Raw genomic sequence first — 20,688 nt, 5'->3', positions numbered from 1 at the left:
ACCACAGGACATTACATGACAACTTTATATAAAATCAAAATCAAAACTGTGGTAGTTTTCCATGATATTGCCAAGCACCAACTTCTGACAGGAAGGCAGAATAGAAAGAATCCTTGCAATTGTTCATGCATTTTTAAGTAAACAACGATGTATTAAAATAATTATAAATTAGCAAAGGATTAACATTGTGGGGAAAAACTTCAGTATGCCATTAAAATAAGAATAACATTTGTGTTATTTGGACGGCAGAGGGGGAGAGAGAACATGGAAGTGACAATAGGCAATAGACAATAGACAATAGGTGCAGGAGTAGGCCATTCAGCCCTTCAAGCCAGCACCGTGATTATGGAGTTCAGCATAATAAATGTTCCAATCTATTTTGTATCAATACATCTCAAGCAAATGAGGGAAATGGCAGAGCATGGCAGTATTGTTGTATATAGAACATGGAACAGTACAGCTTCAGGACAGGCCCTTCGGCCCACAATGTCTGTGCCGTACATGATGCCCAGACCAGCTCCCACCTACTGCATATAATCCACATCTCTCCATTTCTTGTAAACCCATACGCCTATCCAAAAGTCTCTTAAATGCCACTGTCATATCCGCCTCCACCACTACCCATGGCAGTGCATTCCAGGCTCCCACCACTGTCTGTGTAAAGAAACATGTCCCACTCATCTCCTTTACACTTTGCCCTCTCACCATAAAACTGAGCAAAGACTAAATGTCTTTCACATTTCCGCCCGACAAAAAAGCTTCTGACTGTCCGCCTCCCATAAGTTTATATACTTCTATCAGGTCTCCCCTCAACCTCTGGCGTTCCGGAGAAAACAATCTAAGTCTGTCCAACCTCTCCATATAACTGAAACCCACTAATCCAGGCATCATTCTGGTAAACCTCCTCTGCACCCTGTCCAAAGCCACAACATCCTTCCTGTAATGGGGCGATCAGAACTGCACACAATGCTCCAAATGCAGCCTAACCCAAGTAGTATAAAATTGAGTCATGACTTCCTGACTCATACTCAATGCCCTGCCCTTGAAAGTAAGCGTACTAGTTGCCTTCTTTACCACTCTGTCTACTTGTGTTGCCACTTTCAGGGAGTTATGGAATTGGATCCCAAAATCCTCTGTATATCAATATCATTAAGGGTCATGTTATTAACTGTATATTTTCCCCTTACATTGGACCTCCCAAATTGCAGCACCTTATATTGGCTCAGATTAAACTCCATCTGCCATTTGTCTGTAGTTGACCTATATCGAGCTGTATAGTTTGACGGTCTTCCTCACAGTCTAAGACCCCAGCAATCTTGGTGTCATCTGCAATCTTACTAGCCAACCCATCCACATTTATGTCCAAGTCATAACACATATGTCACATAAAACAGATCCGAACACAGATACCTGCAGAACTCACTCGTTACAGACTCCTACCTGAATACTATCCTTCCACCACAATCCTCTGTCACCTATCAGTAAACCAGTTCTGAATCCATATAACCAACTCACTTAACCAACTCACTGTTAATCCAGTGCCTCTTAATCTTCTAGATCAGTTTACCATGGGGCCTTTATCAAATGCTTTACTAAAATCCATGTCGACAGCATCCACCAACTTACCCATATTGATCACCTTCATCACCTCCTCAAAAAACTCGATCAATTTAGTAAGACGCGACCTGCCATGTACAAAGCCATGCTGACTGTCCCTAATTAACCCATTCCCTTCCAAACTTTAGTAAATCCTTTCCTGAAGAATCCTCTCCAATAACTTCCCCACCACTGACATTAGTTCACCGGACTTTAATTCCCGGATTCTCTCTTTGGAAAAGTGTTATTTTGGTATTACAGGAACCAACACAACTGATTTATTATTAAGCTGACAAATTTGTCACTGCATGTGACATCCATTTAACATTTGGAAGGTACCTAAGGATTTTAATATCCACCTAAACATACACAATGTCCAAGAGCAAGATTAATTAAGGTCGGTTTGAATGAGCATTTGTTTGAATAAGTATATTCATACATGACTCTTAGAGGAAGTTTGCACCACATACCTACACCATCACTAAGCCGATCGGTTCCACAACATTGTTTGGCTGGACTCTACCCTCAAGGCATGCAATCAAACCACTAAAGCTGGTAATTCCTAGCCAACCTTCCTCATTCCATTGTTCATAGGTACAGTGTCATCTGAAACAATGTTGCCCACAACCCAAGTCCTGTCATGTCCTTTGCATCTATCATTCCTGTGCTTAACTACACAACTAAGTAATACGGAGGAGTAAATACAAGGCGTAACTATGGGCACACGCATGGGCCCCAGCTATGCCTGCCTATTTGTAGGTTACGTCGAGCAATCCTTGTTCAATACATACTAGGGCCCCATCCCCGACCTCTACCTCCGCTACATCGACGACTGCTTTGGTGCCACCTCCTGCACCCGCACACAACTGACTGACTTCATCCACTTCACCACTAACTTCCATCCGGCACTCAAATACACCTGGACCATTTCCGACACTTCCCTACCATTCCTTGACCTCACTATCTCCATTGCAGGTGATAGACTTCTGACCGACATACACTGTAAACCCACTGACTCCCATGGCTATCTGGACTACACTTCTTCCCACCCTGCTTCCTGTAAGGACTCCATCCCCTACTCCCAATTCCTCCGTCTACGCCGCATCTGCTCCACGGATGAGGCGTTCCACACCAGGACATCTGAAATGTCCTCATTATTCAGGGAACGGGGGTTCCCCTCCTCCACCATAAATGAGGCTCGCACCAGGGTCTCTTCCATACCCCGCAACACTGCTCTCTCTCCCCATCCCCGCACTCGCAACAAGGGCCGAGTCCCCCTAGTCCTCACCTTTCACCCCACCAGCCGTCACATACAAAAAGTAATCCTCCGTCAGTTTCGCCACCTCCAACGTGACCCCACCACTCGCCACATCTTCCCATCTCCCCCCATATCTGCCTTCCGCAAAGACCGCTCCCTCCATAACTCCCTTGTCAATTCTTCCCTTCCCGCTCGGTCCACCCCCTCCCCGGGCACTTTCCCTTGCAACCGCAAGAGATGCAACACTTGTCCCTTTACCTCCCCCCTCGACTCCGTTCAAGGACCCAAGCAATCGTTCCAGGTGCGACAGAGGTTTACCTGCATCTCTTCCAACCTCATCTATTGCGTCCGCTGCTCTAGATGTCAGCAGATCTATATCGGTGAGACCAAGCGGAGGTTGGGCGATCGTTTCGCCGAACACCTCCGCTCGGTCCGCAATAACCAAGCTGACCTCCCGGTGGCTCAGCACTTCAACTCCCCCTCCCACTCCGTCTCCGACCTCTCTGTCCTGGGTCTCCTCCATGGCCACAGCGAGCAGCACCGGAAATTGGAGGAACAGCACCTCATATTCCGTTTGGGGAGTCTGCACCCCGGGGGCATGAACATCGAATTCTCCCAATTTTGTTAGTCTTTGCTGTCTCCTCCCCTTCCTCAGTCCCCCTGCTGTCTCCTCCCATCCCCCAACCTTCGGGCTCCTCCTCCTTTTACCTTTCTTGTCCCCACCCACCCCCGCCCCCGGTCAGTCTGAAGAAGGGTTTCGGCCCGAAACGTTACCTATTTCCTTCGCTCCATAGATGCTGCTGCACCCGCTGAGTTTCTCCAGCTTTTTTGTGTAACCAACTAAGTAATACCTTCATTTCAATGTTTCATTCTGTTTTTTTTTAATAAATTCATCCATATCATCACTCCCGTCTGTAACCTAGTCTGACTTGACAACCTTCAGAAATGCTCGAATTCTTGTCTTTTGATCATGCTGAAATCTAGTTTTTCCACCATTTGGCGGTTGCACCTTTAGCCACCAATTGTCAAAAAGAAACTGCATAATTTCTAAAAGCGTTCCGGAAGATTGGCACCAGCTGGTTTGCAATAGCATAGAACTATTTGGGACTCAGAGGGCCGAATACTTCCTCAACCCTGCAACCATTCTATGCTTCTGCTATGTTGTGATAAATATCTGAATTCTCCAATAATTTGAATTATTATGTAATGCAAATAACCTAATAAGCAAATATCAGTTGGAGGCTCAGCACTCACCGATATGAATTATCAGATGGTTCTAACAGTTGCAGGCAACAACTAGAAACAGGCAACAAATACTAACAAATATTATGAAGTTTTATAGATGGCATTTTATGAATGAATTAATGTTTATTGGCCAGTATTCACCTACAAGGAATTTGCCTTGGTGCTCCACCCGCAGTGACAACATAACACACAGTGACAGTTAGGAATGACACATAAAACATGAAACATTAAACCAAATAAAACATTACACATTAAACATATCAAATATAAATCATTAGTTGTTATGTGAAGTAAAAATATCAGTGATCAATCGAGAAAACCAAATAGGGCAATGCTTAGGATTGCACTCAATGTTCAAAACTAAAATAGACTACATCATTTACGCTTACCTCAAATCCTGTAATGGCAATCTGATGCATGGAGTCATTCACTGATTTAATGATACTAATCATGGTCTCCAGTGCTTCCTCCAGTTCAGCTGTGCCTTCTGAATTCTTACTGCACTTCAGCATTTCCTGGTAGAATCAATCACTTAGTCTTAATGGACAGTCATTACTGAGTGCACAATGAGATACATGTGAAATAAGAATATATGAGCATAAGACACGGAGCTGATGCAGGCCATTTGGCATGGAGCTTGTTCCACCATACTTCAGGATCATGGCTGATGGTTTAGAGATACAGCACTGAAAAAGGCCCCTTCGGCCCACCGAGTCCGCACCGACCAGCAATTCCCGCACATTACTACTACCCTACATACACCAGGGACAATTTCGCATGTACACCGAGCCAATTAACCTACATCTTTGGAGTCTGGGCTGAAACCGAAGATCTCGGACAAAGCCCACTCAGGTCACAGGGAGAACGTACAAATTCCGTACAGACAGCACTGGTAGTCAGGATCAAAGCTGGGTCTCTGGCGCTGTAAGGCAGCAACTCTACTGCTGCGCCACAGTGCCGCCCTGATCTTCTATTTCAGTGGCATTTTCTTGCAATATCTTCAAATCCATTAATCTACAAGAGTAATTTTCTCCTTACCAAGAATAACATTTCCACCATTTGGTAGTTGCACCTTTCACCATCAATTTTCACAAAGGCACTGGAAAGTTTCTTAAAGGATACAATTGCAGAGTTGGGGAAGGAGGGTGGGAGAGGCTTTCTTTCCTCGTTATTCGAGGATAAAGGAGGGTATCAAGGAAAAAGGTGGGTATCTATACGGAGTCAGAGGATGTAGGTGAGGTGCTAAACGAGCACTTTGCATCTGTATTCACTGAGGAGAAGGACTTGGAGCAAAGCGAGATCAGATCAAGGAGGAGATGGTGCTGAGGCTCTTGACGAGCATTAAGGTGGATGTCCCTAGAGTCTGATGGGATCTATCTCAGGTTATTGAGGGGGGCAAGAGAGGAGATTGCGGAGGCATTGACGAGGGTCTTTGTTTCGTCAGTAGCCACAGACGAGGTCACAGAGGACTGTAGAATGACTCATGCTGTTCCTCTAGGGTGGTAAAGAAGGCTTATGGTATGTTTGCCTCCATTGCTAGGTGAATTGAGGAAGTCATGATGCAGCTCTATAAGATTTTGGTTCGGCCATATCTGGAGTATTGTCTGCAGTTCTGGTCGTCCCATTACAGGATGTGGAGGCTTTGAAGAGGTGCGGGGGATGTTTACCGGAATGCTGCATGGATTAGAGAGTTTCAGCTACAGTTAGGGGGTTAGATAAACTTGGATTGTTCTCCCCGGAACATTGGAGTTTAAGGAGAGACTTAATAATAGTGTGTAAAATCATGAGATGCATAGATAAGGTAGACAATCAGAAGTTTAATGATACTAGTGGTATGCCTCCGGGTTCGGTGATGGGTACGGTACACCGTAGCTAGTGGGGTGCCTCAGGGTTCAGTGCTGGGCCCGTTACTGTTTGTCATCTACATCGATGATTTGGATGAGAACACACAGGGCAAGATTGGCAAGTTTGCTGATGATACAAAAGTGAGTGGTTTTGCAGGTAGTGAAGATGGTTGTGAACGATTGCAACAGGATCTGGATCGATTGGCCAGGTGGGCGGAGGAATGGTTGATGGAATTTAATACAGAGAAGTGTGAAGTGTTGTATTTTGGAACGTCTAAGAAGGGCAGGACCTACACAGTAAATGGTAGGCCTCTGGGTAGTGTTGTAGAGCAGCGAGATCTAGGAGTACAGGTGCATGGTTCCTTGAAAATCGAGTCACAGGTGGATAAGGTGGTCAAAAAGGCTTTTGGCACTTTGGCCTTCATCAGTCAGAGTATTGAGTATAGAAGTTGGGAGGTCATGTTGCAGTTGTATAAGACATTGGTGAGACCGCATTTAGAATATTGTTTTCAGTTCTGGGCTCCATGTTATAGGAAAGATATTGTCAAGCTTGAAAGGGTTCAGAGAAGATTATAGCTGTAATCTTCCCTATATAAGCTATAGGGAGTGGTTGAGTAGGCTGGGTCTCTATTCCTTGGAGCACAGGAGGATGACTGTATCACTCTATGACTCCATGAGATGTGCGGAGCAAGTTTAACACAGAGATTGGTGGGGATTTGGAACACACTGCCAGAGGTGGCGGTGGTGGCAGATACGATTGTGGCATTTAAGAGGCCTTTAGATAGGCCCATGGAAGTGCAAAGAATAGAGGGGTGTGGATCATGGTGAAATCAGTTTAACTCTGCAAGATGTTTGGTGCTGACAAAGGGCCGTTCCTGTGCTATACTGTTTGGTGTTCTATATTCTATCTCTATCCCAGTGACCTATCCCTGATTCTGGAACAATAAAACCTAGTTCTGGACTCCTCAGCCAGAGGAAGCATCCTCCTTGCAATTAGTCTGTCGTGCCGTGTCGGAATATTGTATGTTTCAATTAGATCTCCCATCATTTCTCTAGACTCCAGAATATGCAAACTTAATGTACTCAATCTGTCTTCATATGTCAAACCTGCTACCCCCTGGAACCAGTTTAATTAATATTTGCTGCACCCTCAATGGCAAATATATCTTTTCTTTTAGGAAAGGTGATCAAAATTGTAGACAATACCGCAGGCAGCATCTCTGGAGACGCAATACTCCAGGTGTGAGACCACACCTGGAGTATTGCGTACAGTTTTGGTCTCCAAATCTCAGGAAAGACATTCTTGCATTAGAGGGAGTACAGAGAAGGTTCACCAGGCTGATTCCTGGGATGTCAGGACTTTCATATGAAGAAAGATTGGATAAACTCGGCTTGTACTCGCTAGAATTTAGAAGATTGAGGGGGGATCTTATAGCAACTTACAAAATTCTTAAGAGGTTGGACAGGCTAGATGCAGGAAGATTGTTCCCGATGTTGGGGAAGTTCAGGACAAGGGGTCACAGTTTAAGGATAAGGGGGAAATCCTTTAGTACTGAGATGAGAAAAACATTTTTCACACGGAGAGTGGTGAATCTGTGGAACTCTCTGCCACAGAAGGTTGAGGCCAGTTCATTTGCTATATTTAAGAGGGAGTTAGATGTGGCCCTTGTGTATTAGATGTGGCCCTTATTATGTAAAATAATATGTGTGTTATAATTGTGTTTATAATTTGTTTGGTTGTTTTGTTGTTTGTTTTTTGCACAAAAGTCCGTGAGCATTGCCACTTTCATTTCACTGCACATCTCGTATGTGTATGTGACAAATAAACTTGACTTGACTTGAAGGTTACACAAAAAAGCTGGAGAAACTCAGCGAATGCAGCAGCATCTATGGAGCGAAGGAAATAGGCAACGTTTCGGGCCGAAACCCTTCTTCAGACCTTGACTTGACTTAACTTGACTTGACTTGACTTGACTTGACTTGACTTGTGGCTAAAGGGATCAGGGGGTATGGAGAGAAGGCAGGTACAGGATACTGAGTTGGATGATCAGCCATGATCATATTGAATGGCGGTGCAGGCTCGAAGGGCCGAATGGCCTACTCCTGCACCTATTTTCTATGTTTCTATGTTTCTATGGAGAGAAGGATTGGGTGATGTTTTGGGTCGAGACCATTCTTTAGACCCGTCTGAATAAGTGTCTCGACTTAAAACGTTATCCAGTCTGAAGAAGGGTCTCCACCCGAAACGTCACCCATTCCTTCTCTCCAGAGATGCTGCCTGTCCCGTTGAGTTACTCCAGCTTTTTGTTTCCATCTTCAGTGTAAACCAGCATCTGCAGTTCCTTCCTTGAGACAATATTCCAGGTACTCTTTCACCAAGGCCCTGTGTTTATACATTGAGACATAGTTCCTCCTGTTCTCAAAATGTATAAAGGAAAACATTGCATTCCTCTTCTAAACACATGATACACTTGCACATTTGCTTTCAGTGGCTTGTATACAAGAGTCCTGTCACTTTGAATATCAACACCATCTAAATCCTCACCCTTTAAAATTGCATTGCAGTGAATGACTTCATTTTCCCTAAATTATTTAGCACCTGCCATGCTCCTGTGCACTCACCTGGCTTGGCAATGTCCCTTTGAAGCCTCGTTATATACTCCTTGCTTTTCACAAGCCCGAAGATCATCAGCTTTGAAATGTACACTTTGAAATACAATCTTTGATCCACTTGGTCAATCACTGATATCTAATTTAGTTTAGATTTAGTTTAGAGATACAGCGGGGAAACAGACCCGAGTCCACTCCAACCAGTGATCCACATACATTAACGCTTATCCTACACACACTAGGGACAATTTAAATTGATACCAAATCAATCAACCTACAAACCTGAACAGGTTTGGAGTGTGGGAGGGAACCGAAGATCTCGGAGAAAACGCACGCGGTCACGGGGAGAACATGCAAACTACGTACAGACAAGCACCCATAGTCAGGATCGAACCCGGGTCTCTGGCACTGTAAGGCAGCAGCTCTATCACTGCACCTCCGTGCCTCCCCAGTAAATATAGATTGTGAATTGTTGAGCCCGTGCCTTTCGCTGGGATACCTGCCAACCTGAGAAAAATCCATTTATTCCCACCTTTTGCCGTCTGTTCAATAACCAATTCTCAATCTATGACAGTATATTACCCTCTAATAGTGTTGACCAATGTCTATTTTATGCACATTTTATAATACATATTTGATAATAGTCATTTTATTCATATTTTGTTTGGACATTGGACTTTCATCTACATCTCATGATAGAAAAAGCATAGGGACAGGTGTGGCCAAATGGTTTAACAGTACCTGGGAACTTTACCTGATTGCCCCAGCATAAACTTTATTTCATCTAGCAGGAGTAGGTAACTCAGGCATCGGGATATTTGGGAAGTGTTATTACAACTTTTCCATTGCAAAAAAAGAAGTTAAATGCCAGAGAGTTAAACCTAATGGAAAATAAACCTAATGGAAAATTAGGAAGATCCTTTTTTATTAAAGCAGTGGTTTGAGGCATTTGTATTTGTGATTGAGGATGTGATCGAGGCAAATAGCTTAGATGCCTTCAATGGAAATTAGATGAGTACATTAGACTAAAGAGGAAGTTGTGGTGAAAAATCTGCGACAAGGCATTTGGAGTGGGAGCAGTTTTGTGAGCATCATAAATATTCCTCTAATCTACAATAAAGGAAAAACTAAATCTACTTTTACAATTTTTTTACAATCATTTTCTTTGTTGTTTCATCAATGTGAAATGTGTGTGTATTTGAAGTTACATCAAAGACACTAGCCGCTGAAATAAGAAAAACAGCAAGCAACCGTGTGATCCTTGTTAATTAACCCTACCCGGCAACAATGCTGATTACCTTTAATAGTAGCTGATACTTTGTAATCCTCTGAACAGGTTTCAAAAGGTAGGCATCCAGTGAAAGTTTATGATCCAGTTTTTGCTGGCATTCCTGGAAACAAAATACAATATAATTAAAGGGCCTGTCCCACTTGGCCGCCATTTACTCAACAGGCCGGTAGTGACTGATGTACGATGGTCGCTCGCATCATCATGCGTCCGTACAGCCGTCTGGAGCGCGTGACGTCATTTGAAGCTGGATACAAATTGCAGGAGTAACTCAGCGGGACCGGCAACATCTCTGGACAGAAGGAATGGGTGACGTTTCGGGTTGAGACTCTTCTTCACTCAGAAGAAGGGTATTGACCCGAAACGTCATCCATTCCTTCTCTCCAGAGATGATGCCGGTCCCGCTGAGTTACTCCTGCATTTTGTGTCTATCTCCAATTGTCTTGACCCCGCTCTGGGAGTAGGAGTGGGGGCGGATCCGGATCTGCAACGGCCGTGAGCTGCAGGCCGAGCTCGGCGATCGTTTGCCTGCTTCTGCTGCTGTTGGAGGTGAGACCTTGCGTCACGCCAGGGTCGTGGGCCTGCCCCACTTTGGCCGTCAGTTACGCGACAGGCCGTTGGTGCGCGAAGATTTTGTGCAGGACAAAGTCCACACTCCTCCACACGACTCCATGCGCCCATCCCCGCGCTACCCATGCGCTATCCACACGCTAGCAGGTCGCATAAATGGCGCGCCAATGACAGCCAAGTGGGACAGGCCTTTAAGGCTTGAGGATTTGTCACACTAAGCATCTCCTGTTCTATTTAAAACTGGCCCAGTTCTCATAAATGGAAATGACAAATACAAATGAATCTAAATGGTGCTGTGGTCAGAATAAATGGAGCTGTGGTATGAACATTGACTTCTCTAAAAGGGTAGTTTACACCCCAACAGTATGAACATTGACTTCTCTAACTTTCAATAGTCCTTGCTTTCTCTCTCCATCCCCTCCCCCTTTCCCAGTTCTCCCACCAATCTTACTGTCTCTGCCTCCATTCTATCTTTGTCCCTCCCCTGACATCAGTCTGAAGAAGGGTCTCGACCCGAAATGTCCCCAAATTCCTTCTCTCCATAGATGTTGCCTCACCCACTGAGTTACTCCAGTTTTTTGTGTCTACCTCAGAATAAGAAACAGTTGAAAGAGAAGTGAAGAGGGAATTACAATAAAGGCTACCGCCACCATGGCGTTTGAACTGAGAATGAACAGGACAGGTGGTCAGCTAGTCAGGTTTAAGGAGACATTGCATTGGTAAAAGGAATCAGGTATAACCAATGTCTTTTGGACCATGAGGGAAGCTAGGGAGGAAATTGTGGAAGCCCATGCGGAGATAGTTGCATCAACTTGAGGCCATTGGGATATTCTGGAAGAATGCAGGGTGGCTAATGTTGTACTGTTATTTAAGAAGGGCAGCAAAGACAAACCAGGGATGTACAGGCTGGGATCTGCCAGCATTTGGATAGAACACAACATTTTGGAGTAACTGAGCAGGACAGGCAGCATCTCTGGAGAGAAGGAATAGGTCGAGACGTATAATATATATTAATGATCTGGATGAGGGAATTGAAGGCAATATCTCCAAGTTTGCGGATGACACTAAGCTGGGGGGCAGTGTTAGGTGTGAGGAGGATGCTTGGAGACTGCAAGGTGACTTGGATAGGCTGGGTGAGTGGGCAAATGTTTGGCAGATGCAGTTTAATGTGGATAAATGTGAGGTTATCCATTTTGGTGGCAAAAACGGGAAAGCAGATTATTATCTAAACGGTGGCCGATTGGGAAAGGGGGAGATGCAGCGAGACCTGGGTGTCATGGTACACCAGTCATTGAAGGTAGGCATGCAGGTGCAGCAGGCAGTAAAGAAAGCGAATGGTATGTTGGCTTTCATAGCAAGAGGATTTGAGTATAGGAGCAGGGAGGTTCTACTGCAGTTGTACAGGGTCTTTGTGAGACCACACCTGGAGTATTGCGTGCAGTTTTGGTCTCCAAATCTGAGGAAGGACATTATTGCCATAGAGGGAGTGCAGAGAAGGTTCACCAGACTGATTCCTGGGATGTCAGGACTGTCTTATGAAGAAAGACTGGATAGACTTGGTTTAAACTCTGTAGAATTTAGGAGATTGAGAGGGGATCTTATATCTGTACAAAATTCTTAAGGGGTTGGACAGGCTAGATGCAGGAAGATTGTTCCCGATGTTGGGGAAGTCCAGGACAAGGGTCACAGCTTAAGGATAAGGGGGAAATCCTTTAAAACCGAGATGAGGAGAACTTTTTTCACACAGAGAGTGGTGAATCTCTGGAACTCTCTGCCACAGAGGGTAGTTGAGGCCAGTTTATTGGCTATATTTAAGAGGGAGTTAGATGTGGCCCTTGTGGCCAAGGGGATCAGGGGGTATGGAGAGAAGGCAGGTACGGGATACTGAGTTGGATGATCAGCCATGATCATATTAAATGGCGGTGCAGGCTCGAAGGGCCGAATGGCCTACTCCTGCACCTAATTTCTATGTTTCTATGTTTCTATGAGACCCTTCTTCATACCGATCCGAAATGTCACCCATTCCGTCTCTCCAGAGATGCTGCCTGTCCCACTCAGTTTCTCCAGCATTTTGTTTCTATCTTTGGTTTAAACGAGCATCTGCAGCTCCTTCCTACGCATTTGGACAGACATGGATTGATTCAGGATAGACACTTTATTGAATTCCCCTTCCCATTCCCACACTGACCTTTGTGTCTTAGGCCTCCTCCACTGTCAGAGTGAGGCCAAATGCAAATTGGAGGAACAGCAACCTCATATTTCACTTACGCAGCTTTCAACCCGGTGGTAGAGTATTAATTTCTCTAACTTCAAGTAATCCTTGCATCCCCCCTCTCTACATCCCCCTCCCCCACTTAACCCGTACTGGCTTCAAAGTCATCTTGCTGAGTCTCATTGTCAGTAAGTCGAGTTCACTTAGCTCAGCTGTTTCCTTTATTATCATTACTTTTTGCATATCATTCATTTGATCTGTATCTCTCTATATCACCGTCTATATCTCAAGTTTCCCTTTTCCCGACACTCAGTCTGAAGAAGGGTCTCGACCCAAAATGTCACCTACTGGCTTGGATGTTTTTCTGGTTAGAGGCCGGTGACCAGTGGTATGCCACAGGGGTCTGTGCTGTGTCTCTTGATGTTTGTTATCTACATTAATGATTTGGGTGACAGTGTAGTTAACATTGTTAGTAGGTTTGCAGATGACACCAACATTGGTAGTGCAGTGAAGAGCGAGGAAGGATATCTAAATTTACTACAGGTTGAACACTGATTTTCTGGCTACTGATGGTCCGCCCACTCCTATAGTCCGGAAAAAATTAATAGAGGTCAGTTGAAATTCCCTGAGCAGGGGGCATCGCGAGTGGCAACACTCTTTCTGGTTGTGTCCCTCCATCAGTTATTTGTTTACATCGAAATATCAAAATCCCTCCTTGGCCTTGTCTAATTCTATCTCTCTTGGCTTAATGTTGAAGTTTTTTTGTTTCAACTCTGCCCGGTCTCCACGCACCATCCCACAACTCCTCCTCCCACCATTGTGCTCAATTTACAACTTGCCCTCTGGAACTCTGAACTCTGAACCCTCTCTGATTTACTGGGCACCTTAAAAATGCTGCCTCCCAAGATCCCTTTTCAACCATGCTCTCAATCCTCTCTCCTAACTGTTTCGCAAAGACAATACAGTAAACACTAATTTTAACGGACCCCATTTATAACCAGTTTTGGATATAGCAGATGCACCTGGCCACCCATCCCCGGCTGATCATAGCCCTGGCTTCTGACCCCAATCCTGACTCGCAAGGCTAATCAGGGAGCCCTTGTTCACCCACCGCATGGTCCAGTGTCAAACCAGGGCAGGACATTCACAGTAAATGGTAGTGTCCTGGAGAATGTTGCAGAGTAGAGAGATTAGGGAGTACAGGTGCATGGTTTCCTGAAAGTGACGGGCCAGTGGACAGTATGATGAAGAAGACCTTGGCTCCATATAACCATATAACAACCATATAACAATTACGCCTTCATTGGGAAAGATATTAAGTACAAAAGCTGGGTCACAATGATGCAACTGTACAAGTCGTTGGTAAGATCACACTCAGAGTGCTGTGCGCAGTTCTTGTTGCCCAACTATAGGAAGGCTCTCATTAAGTTGGAAAGGGTGCAGGAGAGATTCATCAATATATTACCTGGACTTGTTAATTCTGCCCAAATTGGAGCTGCCAGGACATTAAAATTGAGAAAAGGCTTCTGTGCTGCTAGGCCATTTTGGTCAAATTAAATGTGCCTTTTGCAGAACTGAGACAAGTAGCTGAATTATACCCGTTTGTCTGGAGCCTAGATAAGAGCTGCAGGGATAGAATGGGACATCTGCAGATTATTACAATTAGGTGTAAATTGCATGAAACGGATTGGGTCATTGCAAATCAGACATACACATTGTAAATAATGTTGCAAAGCCTTACTTTGCTAGATGTTGATTGGGTTAAGTGTTGAGCTTTGTCTGGGTTTCTTGAATATATAGGCACATGTTGCATAATTCATCTTTGTTAACTTCCATCTGGAAACCTCATCAGATGCATTGTATTATGATGCATTTCGTTGTCTAATGCATTTCGTTGTCTCTGTACTGTACACTGATAATGACAATTAAAATTGAATTTGAATCTGAATCTGAATCTGATTAGTTAATGTATTATTGGGTTAAGGAACTGTCTATCATGTACTGTGTTAATCGATATTTGTTATTGGACTGTATAGAGACTACCCCTATGTGGTTTGGCCTCTCAAGGTTCTGGGACCCATAAAAGGTAGCTCCCACGAGGTCCGATGTCGATCTTCTGGAAGAACACTTGGGACTGTGTGACCTTTTGGAGTGTCTCAGCTTGCATGCGGCTAGAAGGGCTTGGCCAAGCAGATACAAGGATCTGGTGGTCAGGGTATTGTATAGGGGAATTTGTGTGGTGTTCTTCAAAATAAAGTTTAGTTGCGCAAGTGCTTGATTCATTATTTTATTGACTGAAACTAGACTGGGGGGAAGACTTAGAACGAGCTATTTACAGACTTGCAGGCTTGTATTATAGGGAGAGGTTGGAAGGGCTTGGACATTTGAGTTTGCAGCATAGGAGGCTGAGCAGTGACCATTTTGTGGTGTACAAGATCATAAGGGGCAAGGATGAAGTAAACATTCACAGTCTTTTTCCATAGGGCAAAGGATTCTACAAACAGCAGATTCTAAAAGTAGAGGGCAGTTGTAAATTGAGAGGGGAGAGATTTACAAGGGACCTTAGGGGCAACTTTTTCACTAACCATATCTGGAAAGCGCTTCCAGTGCAAACAATAGAAAAGGATACAATTACGGTGTTAAAAAGACATTTATAGACAATAGACAATAGGTGCAGAAGCAGGCCATTCGGCCCTTCATGCCAGCATCGCCATTCCATGTGATCATGGCTGATCATCCACAATCAGTACCCCGTTCCTGCCTTCTCCCCATATCCCCTGACTCTACTATTTTTAAGGGCCCTATCTAGCTCCCTCTTGAAAGCATCCAGAGAACCTGCCTTCACCGCCCTCTGAGGCAGAGAATTCCACAGACTCACCACTCTCTGTGAGAAAAAATGTTTCCTCATCTCCGTTCTAAATGGCTTACTCCTTATTCTTAAACTGTGGCCCCTGGTTCTGGATTCTGGATCTGGTTCTGGATTCCCCCAACATCGGGAACATGTTTCCTGCCTCTAGTGTGTCCAAGCCCTTAACAATCTTATATGTTTCAATGAGATACCCTCTCATCCTTCTAAACCCCAGAGTGTGCGAGCCCAGATGCTCCATTCTCTCAGCATATGACAGTCCCACCATCCCGGGAATTAACCTTGTAAACCTACGCTGCACTCCCTCAATAGCAAGAATGTCCTTCCTCAAATTAGGGGATCAAAACTGCACACAATACTCCAGGTGTGGTCTCACTAGGGCTCTGTACAACTGCAGAAGGACCTCTTTGCTCCCATATTCAATTCCTCTTGTTATAAAGGCCAACATGCCATTTGCTTTCTTCACACTTAGACAGATGTGGACAGGGAGGATTTAGAGGGCTACGCGACATTGCAGGTAAGTGGGGCCCTCCTAGTATGCCAACATGATCAGCATGGACACGGTGGGCCGAAGGGCCTGTTACCATGCTGCATAGCTCTATGACTCTATAACTCTATAAATGAACATTGTGATTAGAAATCTGTTCTAGTAATATTTATGAAATTCAAGAGTCCCTTATTCTAATGCACTAAAAATATTGATACATTTTGAATCCAATAAAAAATTCAATCCAACACCTCAAAAATATTCACATAACGAAAGTGGCCCTTTGACACATTAATGCAAAATATTGTGCAGACATTTTGAAGCACTTTGAATAAACAGTTTAATAGAATCATATACATATGTAGCACAGAAGTAAGCTCTTCTGCTATACTCATCCATGCTGACCAAGATGTCTTCCTCAGCTAGTCCTATTTGTCAATATTTAGCTCAATATTTAGGCTCAACCAAGACCTCAATGGTGGAACAGGCGAAGGACAATGGCTGACCTTAGTGGAGCGTCACAATGGCTGGGAAGACAAATGAAGGCTGCAGCAGAAAAGGGTCTCCAGTCGTCTTGGACTCCATGCCACTGGATCCCGACCCAGAGAAAGGTTGAACAAGTTAGGTCTTTATTCTTTGGAGCGCAGAAGGTTAAGGGGGGACTTGATAGAGGTCTTTAAAATGATGAGAGGGATAGGCAGAGTTGACGTGGATAAGCTTTTCCCACTGAGAGTAGGGAAGATTCAAACAAGAGGATATGACTTGAGAATTAAGGGACAGACGTTTAGGGGTAACATGAGGGGGAACTTCTTTACTCAGAGAGTGGTAGCTGTGTGGAATGAGCTTCCAGTGGAAGTGGTGGAGGCAGGTTCGATTTTATCATTTAAAAATAAATTGGATAGTTATATGGACGGGAAAGAAATGGAGGGTTATGGTCTGAGTGCAGGTAGATGGGACTAGGGGAGAATACGTGTTCGGCACGGACTAGAAGGGCCGAGATGGCCTGTTTCGATGCTGTAATTGTTATATGGTTATATGGTTATCTGTCAAGGACCATGGGGTGCACCAGTCTCCCCACGTTAAACAATGTCATGCACAGGCGACCATCATATAGGGAATAGCACCCTGGAGACACCCATGGTCAGCCATGACCGAAGGGGGCCTAAGTAGGCTATGTACCTCAAAATCTTTCCCATTCATGAAGCTGACCAAATGTTTTTTAAACATGTTAAATGTACACGTTTATATCATGTTCCACATATCCACTACCATCTGTGGGAAAAATGTGCCCTTCATGTTCCCTTTAAAGTTTGCTCTTCTCGCCTTAAACCTATCCCCACTAATGTTCCATCTATTTCACAATATTCATCATTGAAAACAAAATACGTTAGGCCGATCATTTCAGAAACTTTTTAACCAAAAACTGATATCTGTGCTTAGGATACAAGAAGTGGCCTTTGGTGTACAACCATGCATTAAAGCCCTTTAGAAAAGTGATTGTCAATGGATGATATGTTTCCTTCTTACAGACTGAGACAAGAAAAGTTTTTAAATGGGGAACAAGGAAATGGAAAGATAGAAGAAGCGAGATTTTAAAAAAGGAATTCTAGACCTCTGCTTGACCGCCAAGAATGAAGACTATGGTGAAAATACACGCGGCTACAAGAATAGAGAGTTCAGGGAGATTGCAGATTTTAAGGTATAATAGATGTAAAGGAGCAGTGATATGGTACAAAGATTGTATGGAATAGTGGTGGGGCTGGCAAAACAGCTATACATCCCAGATAAACCCAGAATTTCATGTTGCTATATACAACATAATACCAAATGTGCTATCATGAGTATGTTTCTATGTTTAAAAAACGAATAAACAATGGCATGCAGACCTGAAAGAATTGGCAATCTCCACACTGCCTCCAGAGTGCTTCTGAACGTGGCTTGTTTTGACAGTACTTTTCATAAATCTGTAACTCCTCTTTCTGCAAACAAAAACAAATTATTTATAATAAAAGCAGAGACAGCTGTAAAATGAATAACTTGATTCATTAGTGAAGTACAATAACTTGGGTACTCAGGGCATCAACAACATAATTAGTTCACAAGTGGTCTGAGATTTGTGTGCCATCCTTCCATCAGTTTTTCTTTGCTATCTCGAGGTGCATTTGGTGCCTATGATTTGGAAGTATTTCTGTATTCTCCACCCCCTACAATTGCAATCAATTTTCAATTTGTTGTCATCCACTTAATGATTTAATGCAGACTGGTGCAATCTTGCCAAATTCTCTGGAGACACAGGAGATTACAGATGCTGAATCTAGAGCAAAAAGCAAACCACTGGTAGAACTCAGCGGATCGAACACCGTCTGTGGAGATACGCAATTGTTGATGTTTTAGGTTGGGAGGGAGTGGGGAAGGTAGGTAGCTGGTGCAAAGAGGAGAGAGGGAGGGGTGAGACAGAGGACAGTAGGTGAGGTGGACCAAGGAGGAGGTGAGGATTGATGGGGAGATGGAGTCAGGTGTGGAATCGGAGTTAGAGGCAGGTGGGAATGGACAAGGGGCAAAAAGGAGGGCAGATAGAGCCAGGAGAGGTGAGGAGAGGTGAGGGTGGAGGTGGAGATGGAGGCTGCAAGGTAATGGGGCAGAGATACCTCTGATTAGAAAGGATGGTGTTAATGAGAATCGTGTAGAGAGATGTGAAAGTGGATAAAATAAGGGGAGGTGGCCAGATGGCGGTGATTTTAACATTTGAGAGTTTTCCACATGTGATGAAAGCTTTAGGCTTGAAAGGCCCATCCTTCTCCTGCTGCCAAGGATGTAGGGTGGATGGAGTTAGAACGGGGGCAATGGCTGCCATGCAAACATTCTCTGGACCTTGCTGTAGTAGTGAAGCTGGAAGAGATGAAGTCCCAAATATCATTGACAAAGATGCAAATAAAGAGTGTACGAAATCCTGTTTTGTACTGCTACTTATACAGATCCAGCTGTGACCATGTGGATTTTTCAAGAGTCAAGAGAGTCAAGAGTGTTTTATTGTCATATGTACCCAGACGGGACAATGAAATTCTTACTTGCTGCAGCACAACAGAATATGTGAATATGTAAACATTGTATATGACGGGAAAAAAAAGAAAAAGTTCAATAAATAACAAATATAGTGTAAATAACAAATGATAATATAGTCTTTTACAGTTCAGAACTCAGAGCTTATTTGTTGTGTTTAATAGCCTGATGGCTGTGGGGAACAAGCTGTTCCTGAACCTGGACGTTACAATTTACAGGCTCCTGTACCTTCTTCCTGATGGTGAGATGAGTGTGTGGCCAGGTTGGTGTGGGTCCTTGATAATTTTGGCTGCCTTTTTGAGGCAGCGACTACGATAGATCCCTTCGACGGCGGGGGGGTCAAAGCCGGTGATGGACTGGGCAGTGGTCACAACTTTTTGTAGTCTTTTTCGCTCCTGGACGTTCAAGTTGCCGAACCAACCCACGATGCAACCGGTCAGCATGCTCTCTATCGTGCACCTGTAGAGGTTTAGGAGAATCCTCTTCGACATGCCGAATCTCCGTAATCTTCTCAGGAAGTTGAGTCGCTGATGTGCCTTCTTTACAATTGCATCAGTGTGCTGGGTCCAGGAAAGATCTTCTGATATATGCACGCCCAGGAATTTGAAGATATTGACCCTTTCCACCATCGTCCCATTGATATAAACAGTGTTGGGGGTCCTCATCCTTCCTCTACCAAAGTCCACAATCAGTTCCTTGGTCTTACTGATGTTGAGAGCTAGGTTGTTGTGCTGGCACCATTTGGTCAGTCGGTCGATCTCACTTCTATACTCTGACTCGTTCCCATCTGTGATTCGTCCAACCACAGTGGTGTCGTCGGCGAACTTGATGATGGAGTTCACACTATGACCGGTTACGCAGCCATGGGTACAGAGTGAGTACAGCAGGGGGCTGAGCGTGCAGCCTTGAGGTGCTCCCGTACTAATTGTTACTGAGGATGAAATGGTTCCTCCAATTCAAACAGACTACGGTCTGTGGATGAGGAAGTTGAGGATTCAATTGAAGAGGGATGCGTTGAGACCCAGTTCCGTGAGCTTGGTAACCAGTTTATAGGGGATGATGGTATTAAACGCCGAGCTACAAACAACAGCCTGACATAGGTGTTTTTATTGTCCAAGTGGTCCAGTGCGGAGTGGAAGGCCAGTGAAATTGCATCCTCCATTGCGAACTGTAGTTGGTCAAGGTTCTTATCGAGGTAGGAGTTGATGTGCACCATAACCAACCTCTCAAAGCACTTCATCGCCACAGACGTTAATGCCACTGGTCGATAGTCATTGAGGCACGTCACCTTACTCTTCTTGGGCACCGGTATTATTGATGCCCTCTTAAAGCAGGTGGGGACCTCAGACCTCAGAAGTGAGAGGTTGAAAATGTCTGCAAAAACTCCTGCCAGTTAGTCTGCACAGGTCTTGAGATCCATATTCTAATATGGATATGGAAAGGCAGCCAAATTGGAAATGATTGTGAGCTTCAAATTCCTTGGATTAGAAATTACCAACAATCTGTCGTGGATTAGCCACATTAATGTCAAGTGGGAATTCCGCACTAAGCTTGTGTCCCAAGGCAGTGACATGTGTACTGTGGAAAGGATTGCATGCTAGAACGGGCTACAAAGCGAAGGCAGGCCTATTTTGATGACAACAAGTCCCTCT

General features: G+C 44.3%; 1 protein-coding gene across 3 annotated transcripts in view; it reads right to left on the bottom strand.

Moving 5' to 3' along the window:
- The window catches only part of mcf2l2 (MCF.2 cell line derived transforming sequence-like 2), a 369,326-nt gene that overhangs the window by 84,787 nt on the left and 263,851 nt on the right, over positions 1-20,688 (bottom strand). For all 3 annotated transcript variants that reach the window (XM_055645379.1, XM_055645377.1, XM_055645378.1), the window contains exons 19-21: positions 17,863-17,955; positions 9,852-9,944; positions 4,489-4,614 (exon numbers count right to left, since the gene is read on the bottom strand). In XM_055645379.1, the coding sequence (XP_055501354.1) occupies positions 4,489-4,614; positions 9,852-9,944; positions 17,863-17,955 (312 nt within the window). The remainder of the gene's footprint in view (positions 1-4,488; positions 4,615-9,851; positions 9,945-17,862; positions 17,956-20,688) is intronic.

Source organism: Leucoraja erinacea, chromosome 14, assembly GCF_028641065.1.
Source record: "Leucoraja erinacea ecotype New England chromosome 14, Leri_hhj_1, whole genome shotgun sequence".
In the NCBI taxonomy this organism is placed as follows: Eukaryota; Metazoa; Chordata; class Chondrichthyes; order Rajiformes; family Rajidae; genus Leucoraja; species Leucoraja erinaceus.
The sequence above is the reverse complement of the archived record's forward strand: the minus strand, read 5'-3'. Positions and strand labels throughout refer to the sequence as shown.